This window comes from Elgaria multicarinata, chromosome 6, assembly GCF_023053635.1.
Source record: "Elgaria multicarinata webbii isolate HBS135686 ecotype San Diego chromosome 6, rElgMul1.1.pri, whole genome shotgun sequence".
Taxonomy (NCBI): domain Eukaryota; kingdom Metazoa; phylum Chordata; class Lepidosauria; order Squamata; family Anguidae; genus Elgaria; species Elgaria multicarinata.
Window position 1 is genome coordinate 108569961 of NC_086176.1, and position 12585 is coordinate 108582545.

General features: G+C 42.5%; 1 protein-coding gene across 2 annotated transcripts in view; it reads left to right on the forward strand.

The window, feature by feature from the left end:
- DYM (dymeclin) overlaps nucleotides 1-12585 on the forward strand; it is a 228634-nt gene that overhangs the window by 99564 nt on the left and 116485 nt on the right. For both annotated transcript variants that reach the window (XM_063128261.1, XM_063128262.1), the window contains exons 13-14: nucleotides 479-592; nucleotides 1634-1728. In XM_063128261.1, coding sequence (XP_062984331.1) covers nucleotides 479-592; nucleotides 1634-1728 — 209 coding nt within the window. The remainder of the gene's footprint in view (nucleotides 1-478; nucleotides 593-1633; nucleotides 1729-12585) is intronic.

The following is a 12585-nucleotide window of genomic DNA, read 5'->3' on the forward strand; positions in this document are numbered from 1 at the left end:
AAAGAGCATGACAAGCTTTTATCCTGACACTCTAGTTGTCATGCTTACAGAAGGGGTATCTGAGAGGAATATGCGCTTCACTGTGGACCTATATCTCTTACTTTGCAATTTGTGGTCTTTGATGGGGTCCCTCCCCTTAAATACTCTTCATATTGTATAGGAGAAGGCGATCCCACAGGTAGCCTGGACCCAAACCAAGGTGATAACCAACACTTTATACTTTGCTCGGAAACTAATTGGCAGCCAGTGAAGAGATTTTAAAACTGGTGTAATGTGGTCACCCCGGTGACCAACCTGGCTGCCATATTTTGAACTATCGTAGTTGAAGTTTCCGGACTAGGCACAAAGGTAGCCCTATGTAGAGCGCATTGCAGAAGTTGAGCCTTGAAGTTACCAGCGTGTGCACTACTGTCTTTAGAGAATGGCACAATCTTCCCTACTGAAGGACAATAACTTGTGCTCTTTTTTGCCTTTGCAGATATTAAAAAATATTACTTGGTACTCGGAACGTGTGTTAACAGAAATTTCACTGGGGAGTCTCCTGATACTGGTAGTAATAAGAACTATTCAGTACAACATGACAAGAACAAGGGTAAGTGTTGTATTTTGGGCTGATTTCACATAGAACAGATGTGCAATTCCCTGTCATCACAAGCTAATTCCCAACAAATAATAATGATAATGCAAGAGTGCTGTTATGGGAAAGAAAACACACACACACACACAGAGAGAGAGAGAGCATTCTTGCTATGGAAGAATCTAAGGAGAACCAGTTTTAAAATGCTGTCACAGTGGCACATCATTCACAGATAAGAATGAGAACTGAAAATGTTGGAAATGTGAGAGATTGAATATGTTTATCACTTATAGCCAAAATACTAATAGAGACGTTTATGAAGAATGACTTCTAGTAAACGTCTTTTTTTTCCTGTTGACTATATGAAGCTACTTCAGAGAGTAGCCTTTGGTCCGTCTAGTCTGGTACTGTCTACTATGACTGACAGCAAATCTTTAGGGTCTTGGCCGGAAGTTTTTCCCAGCCTTCCTTATCCGAGATCATTTAACGTTGATGCTAGGGACTAACGCATATGAGCTACAACTGAGCTGTGGCCCTTGCCCATATGCTAAATTTTTCAAAAGTGAGAAAACATTGTGAAATAGTATTCTATATGAGTCCACATGGTTCTAACAGCTGGAATTCTGGAAATTCCATTAAAATCAACACCCTTTACTTAGGACATTGAGTACCAAGCTAAAAAGGGAAATTGAACTATTGCAAACCTTTTTTTATTGTTGTTAGAAGTATTCTTTCTATAAAATAAATATTAAAGAGTGGGAAAGTAAGGAAATCTGTTCTTTAGCTTAGCTTCTGACCAGGTTTAAATATGCAGCCACACACAATAGATATGCAGTGACACCTCTGTAAAAGACCCAAGCATATTATGCTGCGATTGCAGGAGATATCACTATGCTTACTTCTAAAATCAGAACACAAGTTTGGTTTGTCTTTATTGCAGCCTTGCCTCCGGTAAACGGATGTTAGGCCAGTGAGCGATTTTCTTTTGACAGGTCTTGCTGTACACAGAAAGGATAGTCTGACGTGTGTGTTTTTCCCCCTCCTCATCTCCAACAGGACAAATACCTTCATACAAATTGTTTGGCAGCTTTAGCCAATATGTCAGCACAGTTCCGCTCACTTCATCAGTATGCCGCTCAGAGGATCATCAGGTAAATATAAGCCTTTTACAAAATATTTAAACTAGCTTCATCCTAAATTCCGCAGGAAAGACACTTGAATTTCCTATTGCTCAAATTTGGATATTAACCCAAGTAAATTCTATTCCGATTCACGGAGTCTGGATTAAATTTTGAAGTGGCATGTGGTATGTTCCATTTATACCAAAGCAAGTTACTAATTACAGCTCTTTATGCCATTCAGAAATGGTATAGATGGCAAACAATAACATTGCTTATCCTGAATGAAAATCAAGTTATTACTAACACTTTTGGGAAAGTGCAATGTAATCTGTATAATTCACTGTATTGGATAAACAAACATACTAGTGTGTTGTGTAAGAGAAGTGTGATTGCCCTAGATGAATATGGAGTCAGGCTCCCTCAAAAGCAGAGAGCGCTATGTGATTATGAGCCTATGACGCATCTTATTTGGATGGATGAAGCTGCTTGATGCACCATTTTTGACATTTTAAACTTTCTACAATCAAGGAACCCTTGCCAGATTGATTTGTCTACTAAGGAGGCCGTGTGCACCAGCCTTAGAAATGCCTGTAACCTGCAAAGGAGTCTAGTGCGCCTTTTCAATTCATAGCTGAGGCCTGTGCCTCAGAACAGGGGAAGAGAAGTAATCATGGATCGAATACAGTTGGAAAACCCCTGTTCCTAAAGACTTATGACTACAGAAAACTTGGGAAATATCAAACATATTCACTTAAAAATAGTCTAATAATATCCTTCTCCCTTCCTGCACCTAGACTGACAGGTTAATCAAAAAACAAAACACTCTGGTTATAAACAGAAGGCCACCTGGAGAGCTTCGGCTATTGGGTGGTATAGAAATGCAATAAATAAATAAATAAATATTCACATGCTGTAGCAGATTAAAAGCTTACTCCATGGCAACTCTGATGTGTGTGAGTCCTATGACTGGTTGACTCCTCTGCTCTCTGCCTAATGGTTTTGAATGAGATACTTGGATGATTCCCATCTCTGCCTTTTCTCTTATGCTTGCTGAGTTCATCCAGTCTGATAAACAGCCTCTACTGTATCAAGCACTTCCCTTTTTAATCATCATCATCATCATCATCATCATCATCATCATCATCATCATCATCATCATCATCTTGATGTCACAGAAGACCCTGTTTGAATCAGAGTTCTGTTCCTCCAATGTTTCGCAAGCCAATAACTCCTCCATCCATCATTAATTCTTTATAGTATTTCTGGGACTAGTCTTGGAGAAAACTTTGGTGTCATTTGATTGACTTTTGAACATCTCTGCTTGACTAGTCTCTAGATTTCCCTCTAGATTTCTCCTGCTACCAACTGTCTCTGCAGAGGCCACCAGTGAGGGAGGAAGCAGCAGCCAGGCACCTCTCCACCGGGCCTGGGTCCAGCTCCAGCTGAGAGCCCCCTCCCTCCTGCTACCAACTGTCACTGCAGAGGCCACCAGTGAGGGAGGAAGCAGCAGCCAGGCACCTCTCCACCGGGCCTGGGTCCAGCTCCAGCTGAGAGCCCCCTCCCTCCTGCTACCAACTGTCACTGCAGAGGCCACCAGTGAGGGAGGAAGCAGCAGCCAGGCACCTCTCCACCGGGCCTGGGTCCAGCTCCAGCTGAGAGCCCCCTCCCTCCTGCTACCAACTGTCTCTGCAGAGGCCACCAGTGAGGGAGGAAGCAGCAGCCAGGCACCTCTCCACCGGGCCTGGGTCCAGCTCCAGCTGAGAGCCCCCTCCCTCCTGCTACCAACTGTCACTGCAGAGGCCACCAGTGAGGGAGGAAGCAGCAGCCAGGCACCTCTCCACCGGGCCTGGGTCCAGCTCCAGCTGAGAGCCCCCTCCCTCCTGCTACCAACTGTCACTGCAGAGGCCACCAGTGAGGGAGGAAGCAGCAGCCAGGCACCTCTCCACCGGGCCTGGGTCCAGCTCCAGCTGAGAGCCCCCTCCCTCCTGCTACCAACTGTCACTGCAGAGGCCACCAGTGAGGGAGGAAGCAGCAGCCAGGCACCTCTCCACCGGGCCTGGGTCCAGCTCCAGCTGAGAGCCCCCTCCCTCCTGCTACCAACTGTCTCTGCAGAGGCCACCAGTGAGGGAGGAAGCAGCAGCCAGGCACCTCTCCACCGGGCCTGGGTCCAGCTCCAGCTGAGAGCCCCCTCCCTCCTGCTACCAACTGTCACTGCAGAGGCCACCAGTGAGGGAGGAAGCAGCAGCCAGGCACCTCTCCACCGGGCCTGGGTCCAGCTCCAGCTGAGAGCCCCCTCCCTCCTGCTACCAACTGTCTCTGCAGAGGCCACCAGTGAGGGAGGAAGCAGCAGCCAGGCACCTCTCCACCGGGCCTGGGTCCAGCTCCAGCTGAGAGCCCCCTCCCTCCTGCTACCAACTGTCACTGCAGAGGCCACCAGTGAGGGAGGAAGCAGCAGCCAGGCATCTCTCCACCGTGCCTGGGTCCAGCTCCAGCTGAGAGCCCCCTCCCTCCTGCTGTCTCTTGTAACTGCTGAACTTTCCAACTAAGATTGTAGTGCCTGAATTTGCTTTCCTTTTCCCCCTCTTCCTCCTCCCTCCCAATCCCCTTTCCTTTTGTGTCATGTCTTTTAGATTGTAAGCCTGTGGGCAGGGACTGTCAAGAAATACTTTTGTAAGCCGCCATGAGAGCCTTTTTTGGCTGAATGGCGGCATAAAAATACTTAAATAAATAAATAAATAAATAAATAAATAAATAAATACAGGAGGTTGGTTCACAGTCAGCTGCCCGTGAACTCTAAATCTGCATTTTTTACCCTCAGTGTTGCCAGTTCTGTGATAAGGCTTTCTCACACTTTTGTTACTTTTGCAGGGTGCTCTATATTTTTTTCTAAACAAATCCACACATGTGTAGATGCTAGCATCTATACATGTGGAGTACCCAGGGAGGTACTCCCTGGGTAGTCTATGTTCCAGGACTACCAGGAGTGAAGCACAGGCCTGTCAAGAAACTCTTTGAAGAGGGCTAATTTACACTTGATTACTGAGGTGCAAATCACTAGGAATTAAACATCAGTTATATCTGGATGGCAGTGTCTGCACTTCAGCCAAGATTTGGTGATAGACACTGATCAGGTGCCAGAAACATGAAACAAATTTCCCCTCCCTTTTGTAAAAAAATTAACTAAGGCTTCATGTCTCACTTGCACTGTGGAATACTTACGTAAGTGTACTTAATTTCAGGACCAGCAACTTCTTTAATGAACACAAACCTCCGTTTGTCCCTGGATGCCTCTATGGGCATGTCTACACCATGTAAAAAGAAAGGGTGTTGTCCTCAACAAAATGTACAACTATTCAGATTCAAAAGGTTAAGGAAAAAGACAATTTTAACAAGGTTTTATCACATAAACACAATTCAACAACTGTATTAAACAATTAAAATGCACTGGCATCTACTGTATACATCTGATTGCATTAATGTTATACAAGAATACCAAAAGAGAAATTTTAAAAGCAGGTCAAACGCGTTTTGACACCGGGGTGTCTTCTTCAGTGACCCGAGGCTTCACAGAGCTCCTGTAAAATGTACTTGTATGGGCTGACTTAATAGAAAAGCCCTGAATTGGGTAGCCAATGTCACTCCCATCTATCCAATAGAGCAAGCTTCGGTCTCTCTGCTCTATTGGATAGACGAGAGTGACTTTGGCTACCCAATTCAGGGCTTTTCTGTTAAGTCAGCCCGTACAAGTACATTTTACAGGAGCTCTGTGAAGCCTGGAGTCACTGAAGAAGACACCCCGGTGTCGAAACGCGTTTGACCTGCTTTTTAAATTTCTCTTTTGGTATTCTTGTATAACATTAATGAAATCAGATGTATACAGTAGATGCCAGCACATTTTAATTGTTTAATACAGTTGTTGAATTGTGTTTATGTGATAAAACCCTGTTAAAGTTGTCTTTCTCCTTAACCCTTTGAATCTGGATTCATGTCTACACCATGCCTATATTCTGGGGTAGTCCTTGGATCATCCCTGTGCATCCACATGACACGCAGGGGATTCTAGGGGTAACCCGGGACTAGTGAGGAGTTACCCCAGGATATCAGGAACCATGGAAAAACTGACTTTTACATGGTTCCAGGAACATCCCTTAGAGTGCGGCTGTGTGGTCGCTGCTCCCGGGTTGTCCTGTCCTCCTCGTGAGTAGTAGGGATCATAAAATGGGCACGGAGCTGCATGGCGGCAGTCCGTGCACATAGGGGGTGGGGAGCAGGGGCGGATTTCCCCCACCTACCTTTAGCGCTGGAGTGCAAGTGCGCTCCTCTCGTTGTTTAAAAAAAATTAATGGCGGCTGCGACGTCCTAGACACCCAGGGAGGATTGCGGAAGCCAGTAAGTCTGCAATCCTCCCCCTACACCCTTGTGGTGTAGACATGCCCTATGTTATGGCAGTCCAGATCCCATTCTACAACAAACGAAAGCGAGGTGAGGTTATTAATGGTAGTGTTGTCTCATCTAAAACTACCTGGATTGATGTTAATTATTTGAATCTAGTCCAGCTTTTGACCTTGATAGAAGCCTCCTTGGTCACCCTGGTGGATGACCTGTGCTGGAGAATAGATGCTGGGGCTAATGCAACCCTGCTGGTTCTCGTGGACCTCTCAGCAGTTTTCGATACTATCAGATTTTTCTGAATATCTCAAGATGGGCCTTGGGGGTCCTATTCTCTGGCCAGCCTTCAAGATCCATTAGATGGTGGGTCCTGATCATCCAGTTGAAGACCAGCGCTCTAATATATTTATTGGTGGTTTGAAAAACAACACTACTTCTCTCTCCATAGGAATAGGCTTTTTCTGATTTTATCGTATTTGAAGATGAGTAGCAGTCGCTCCTATATAAGCAATCGCTTAATATACTCTAAAGTAAAATTTAATTTATTTTTGATAGCATTTCATGGTAACAAAATTTATATGCTGTGACAAAACTAAGCAACCAACTCCAAAAAATGTGGCTTGGATTATAATCACACAACATGACCTTGCTTTTGAGAGTGGGCTAGGAAGAAGCTTTGAGAGACGTAGAATTGTAGTATATAAGTTTTCAGTGGACCTGGTCAAGGAACTGAGTGTCAAGGTTAATTTTACGTAACACATGAGTGTAAAGAGTGAATGAATGATTTTAGGTGAAGTAAAATCCGCTAAGCACAATTTTAATTTTAGTACTTTAGGGTTTTTGTTGTTGTTGTTGTTGTTTAAAAAAAATTAGCTGAGGAACTCTTAACTCAAAACCTACTTAGCCATACAGCTGACAGAGTACAGACGGTCATAATTCAAGATTCACCAGATGCTCTAATAATTCCTGCCTTAATGTGAGAAGTAATTCAGCTTCTATGGAGGTTTTTTTTTAATCCTCCTCTGAGTAAAGATTGCCAATAGTTTTAAATTATGAAGACTATCGTACATTAAAGATTGAATTGATACTCTTCATTTATAGTTCACCAGGAGCGCAATAAAACAGAACTTTATATCACAGTGTAGTTCCCATCACATTGAAAGTTGACAGATTTGTGTAAATCATTTCTTCACACTCGGCTCCTGGCCATGAAATTAAAAGCAACAGATGATTTGGACGGATGTCGCCCTTGCATTTAATCAGTATCGGAACCATCCTTACTTGGGTGTAAATAGGTTCCCAATCTGAGATTATAATGCTACTCATAGTGTTGAGATTGCCTTTTCTTTCTTTTTTCAAACCTTGGAAGATGTGCTAGCGATGGTTCTTATGGGTCAGGTCCCATTGCTGCCATGCTAATTATTGTAGTGTAGATGATCATGCTCATAAAATAGTAACATTATGACCGCTAGGAGATAGGCATTGGGGTCAGCTAGCCCTATTGTAAAGTTATCTTTTATAGAAAACTGATTTTATAATGTTCTTGAGGAGATCCCTTAAATGCACGTAAATGTATGTGTATGGAATTTATTTATAGTAAAATGCCTAAGTGGTTTACATTAAAATGCCATGTAACAATACAGAAACAAGATAAAATAATAAATAATTAAAACAAGTTAACATTTAAACATTTCATCATCTTAACAATAAAATAGGGTGGTCACCGAGTCCCTCACAAGTCAGGGAAAGCCTTTGTGAATAGGTGTATTTTCAAGAGGCATTTAAAACTTGCCATTGTTTCTGCCCCTGGAATCACACCTGGGAAAGTGTTCCAAGGTGCTGTTGCCACCCCTGAGAATGTGCAGCTACCTGATGACATTCCATTGGTTGTGAACGACCAATAAGGCCTCCTCAGAAGATCTCAGGGGCTGACTGTGTATACATAGCTCAGTAGCTAATAGATAGACAGTGCCATTCTTTTAGCATGGTGTAATATGTGTATATCTAGCTGCTACATTGAACACCCTAGCTACTGCATTTTCCCACAAGCTGCAGCTTCCAAACCAGGTGCAAGGGCAATCCCATTATGCATCCTGAATAGAGATGTGAAGGCTTGGGGTGGGGGGGAGACACACCACATTTTTTCTGTGTGTGTGTGTGTCCCAGGACTGTTTTTGGTCTTTTCCTGAAAAAACTGAAAAATTGAACAGCCTTGGATTATGAAACACTTTCATTTAGAATTTAAGACAAAATGTTTATATGTTATTAGCCAGCCTTTACTCCCCCCAATATAATTTCTAAAAACTATATAATAACAACACTTTTATAGAAAGACTAGAGATATAAAATGTCTGGAGATAATGAAGCCATGAGGGGAAATGTTTTTTTAAGCCTCTCTGTAAGATTCCCAGCATAGTTATTTCTTTCATTCCTAATTAAACTTATTAATCTAAAGTATATTTTACTGACATTTATGCACAGTTTCCCAGCATATGATTAGAGTCACCATTGTGCATTCTTGACAGTAAATGTGCATTCTTGACAGTTTGGATTTTGTTTTATAGAATCCTGTGTTTCTGATGCTGTAGCAGTCCTTTAATGTAGCTTTAATCTATTCAGACAATAATTAAAATTTACCAACTGAGTTTATTTTAAAAAGTTTTAAAATATAATGATAATTTTATGAGCAAACGAAGTTATGCATAAAATTCCTTTAGGAACAGAAAGGCTGCTTTATGTTCATAACTCAGCCTCCCCAGCCTGGTTCCTTCCGGATATTTTGGACTACAGTGCCCAGCATTTCTGATCATTGGACATGCTCATGCCTGAGGCTGTTGGAAGCCGAAGTCCAAAATATCTGGAGGTTGGGGATGGCTGCCTTAAAGCGACCAAGTGATTTTAGATCTGTGAAGAGCACTAAAATAATAAGTATTGCTTATTTTTCCAAAATTTCTGTTTTTCCTCAAAACCTCCCCCCACGGACTCAAAATTTCCAGAAATTTTGCATCTCTAACGTTGGATATGCTGTGCTCCTCTTGCCAGATCCCAGGTGGAGTCACTGATCAGTGCTCCATTCTCAGGTCGGATTGCAGGAAAATGAGTTTTTCTTTAATTGTTCTGATATCGCACCAAATCATAAGTTTGGTTTCTCTTCAGATCATATAAATCATAGTTTTGTTTTTGTGTCTGAACCTATGTCCGCGCAACCATAGTAAAACCGGGATATACTACGGCTTGAAGCTGGTTTGCAAAAATCCGCCTTTAAATCTGTATTCACAAATCATTGACAAAATGCTGCACCGCAGAGATGGGAGATGAATTTAAGAAGCTGATTGGATGGAAAGTGAAAGCAGACATGCAGCTTTAAACTATGGCTTGCCCATTGATTCCATGAAGCTCAAATCATGGTTATAATCTTAACTGTGGTTAGCACAAACCATGGTTTGGTGTGATGTCTAAATTGAACCATCCTGGGGCACATGGGAAGGATCATGTCTGCTGCTTGAAACAAACTTAACAGCTGGCAGATCTGCGGCAGCTTCGGATCAGGTAGATCTTCCAACTAGGAAGGACTCCATTTCAAGTGGCAGGCTAGAGCCTCCTCCCCTGAAATACAGCGGCTGATCTTCTCATGAGCAAACATCCCCTTCGGTGCTTACTCACAAGTAGATTAGTCAACAGGAAGGGCTACAGTATATTACTTGAAACAAGTCTTTCCTTGACAAAATATCAGCACTTGATGGGGGTTGTAGCAGAAAAAGGGTCCATTTCAGATAGTAGTGCCTTCAGCCTTTACCAACTTTTATATGCAAGGAAATAAAACATAAGGAGAGGTTTGATTTGAACTGATGGAAGGGGTTTATTCAGTCCAGCTGCTAAGGGTAAAACTCCAAAATGAAAGGAATGCAAGAATATATACCATTCCTAATTCTCATGTATCCCAACAAAAATAAAATAAAAAGTTCTGATTAAGGATGGCCCAACTGAGGGGGAAGAGAGTACATTTGAGTACATTTGTGTGTTGTATGTGGACTGGCTTTCCGGGTCTGTTGCCAGACCATCTGTCACTTTTTTAAAAGAAGGACAAATCAAGCTCCAAAGAGATAATTATGGTACTACACGACTTGTTGTAGTAGAATTTCCAGGTCCCTAATTGGAGTAGCTTTTCTGAAAACCTAACCATAGTCTCAAGAGCTCGCAGAGGGCAAGGCTGCATAGCTGTCTTGCTGTGTATTAATCTCTGTTCATTGTGAATTTGACACACATTGAATCTTCCACTTTCATTGCTTTTGAAAGAGAGCCGTGTATCCCCACCCCACCCCCGAGTCATGATATTTCAGACTGAAGAGCAGTCAAATTATGCCATTTCCGTTCGCAGCACAATAAAGTGTGTGCAGACAAGAGAATTCTGCTAGCTCCAAATGTCTGCCATAACTAATGCAATGTGTGGATGTAGATGGTTGCTCTCCTTCCATTTTGGTTCCACTGTACCCATCCATCTAACTTGATTGCTGCTTTGTCATGCCATTCCAGCATAGTAAAGGTGTGACATTAGCCAGCTGTTGAGAGAGCTTTTGATCATAGAGAATGCAGAGAAGCAAACCCCTGCTCTGCGTCCACTGCCTCAGAGAGGTCCTAGGCCACAGCATACCCCCCCCCCCAAACACACATCAACAAAGGCGGTAGAAAATGTGCATTAGATTTGGGTGTGAAGAACTGTGATTCTATGATTCTATGAACCAGCCAAATGCAGTACGAAATGTGAATAAAACTGTGCAAAACCTAACCAAGTCATCCCGCAGTGCAGAAGATAGACTTAGCTCACTACCCTGAGCAAGCTTATATGGAAGCAACTTCTTTTCAAGTCAGTAGGACTTCTGCCAACGTGTCTTAATATCATTGTGTTTGCATTGAAGATAAGAAGAACCAAGCTGGATCAGACCAAAGGCCTATCTAGTCCAGCATTGTGGCCAAACAGCCATCTGTGGGAAACCCACAGGTAGGATTTGAGTGCAATAGCATCCTCCAACTCATCTTTCCCAGCAACAGGTATAGAGGGAGATACTGCCTCTGAATCTGAAGCTAATTTATAACCATCATAAGTAGTAGCCATTGATAGACTTCTCCTCCATCCAATTGTAATGATGCTTTATAATCTCTCCTACTATGAGACTGGCTAGGAGTGAATGTGTTTAACTGTGCTGTAACATACCTCATCAGTAGTATCAAATGCGCCCAATATGAAGCCACCTAGGGCTGATTATCGGGCTAAGTTAAATAGAAGAAGATGCGAATTACGTGGTGATAGTAGTAATAGGTAGCAAGGCCTGTCTTCCCGTTCCCTCAATTTCCCTCTTGCATACGTACTTACCATCTAGTAAACATTCTTTAGATATCATGATGGAAACTTGATCTCATGGGAGCCTCACAAAATGAAGGCTATGCATTATTGCGGGGAAAGAAAGTCAGCCTGAAGGAGTTTTCAAAGATTGTTTCAGTAAGGTGTTTAGTGTTTCCCACTTTCAGTTCTTTGAACAAGAGTTGGGCAGATCTTAGTTCTTGCCAAGGTCAGGCTTTTCAAGAAAAAAACCCACACCCAATTCCCCCAAAGGACTATCGCTGTAGTCTTGTTGGTGTGGCTAGTGGTAAAAAGCTAAACATTTCTAGAAAAAATGTATTTGTGTTTAGTGATGGAAACTATTTTTTTTGGCTTGGCTATATTCTTGGTTTTTTTCCAGAAATACTGCTAAGAACTTTTTTTTTCCTTTTGGGTCTCTTAATACTATATGGCTCGTGCAGCACGTAATATGGGAAACAGTAATTATAATTTAAAAATAGCCCCTAAAAATGTAGCTGTTTAATTCAAATGCTCTGCTGGGTGTATGTTATCCTGTTCCTGTAAACAGATTCAATTCATCACTAAAGAATCTCAAGCTCCATTCTCTGTTATTGTTTTGTTTTATTTAGAAGATATTTAGGCAGTCCTTCGGTGTTGGGATGCATGAACTGAGCGTGTGCCCTAGAACTTACCCAACACTCATCTGTGGCTAAACATTACAGGGAAACATGGGTACTGATGGTCAAGCTGTCTTTTATTGAAGCTTTTCTATTGTTCCTGATATATTGAGAGAAGGAGCCCTGAAAAGTTTCCAAGGCACCCCAGGGTTCCCTCAGACAGTCTGAAAATTACTGGCGTGGAAAAATACAGCATCTGGATTCTACGCTTGGACAAAAAGGCCTCTCCCTGAGTAGAACATTCTAGGTATAGCATTTCTAAGAGAGCAGAAGCATGAGTGTCTGCATGCGCATAATGCAGGCTGCTGTGAAATCTGCACAAAGATTAAGGCTGAAATCCTAAACACACTTGCTAGGGAGTAACCCCACTGACTGCAACTGGACTTGCTTCGGAGTAAACATTTGCCGGATTGCACTGCCAATGAAGTGAAAAAAGTGTTCTATAAAAGCAACCTTAATCTATTTTGTAGAAGTGTGTACTGA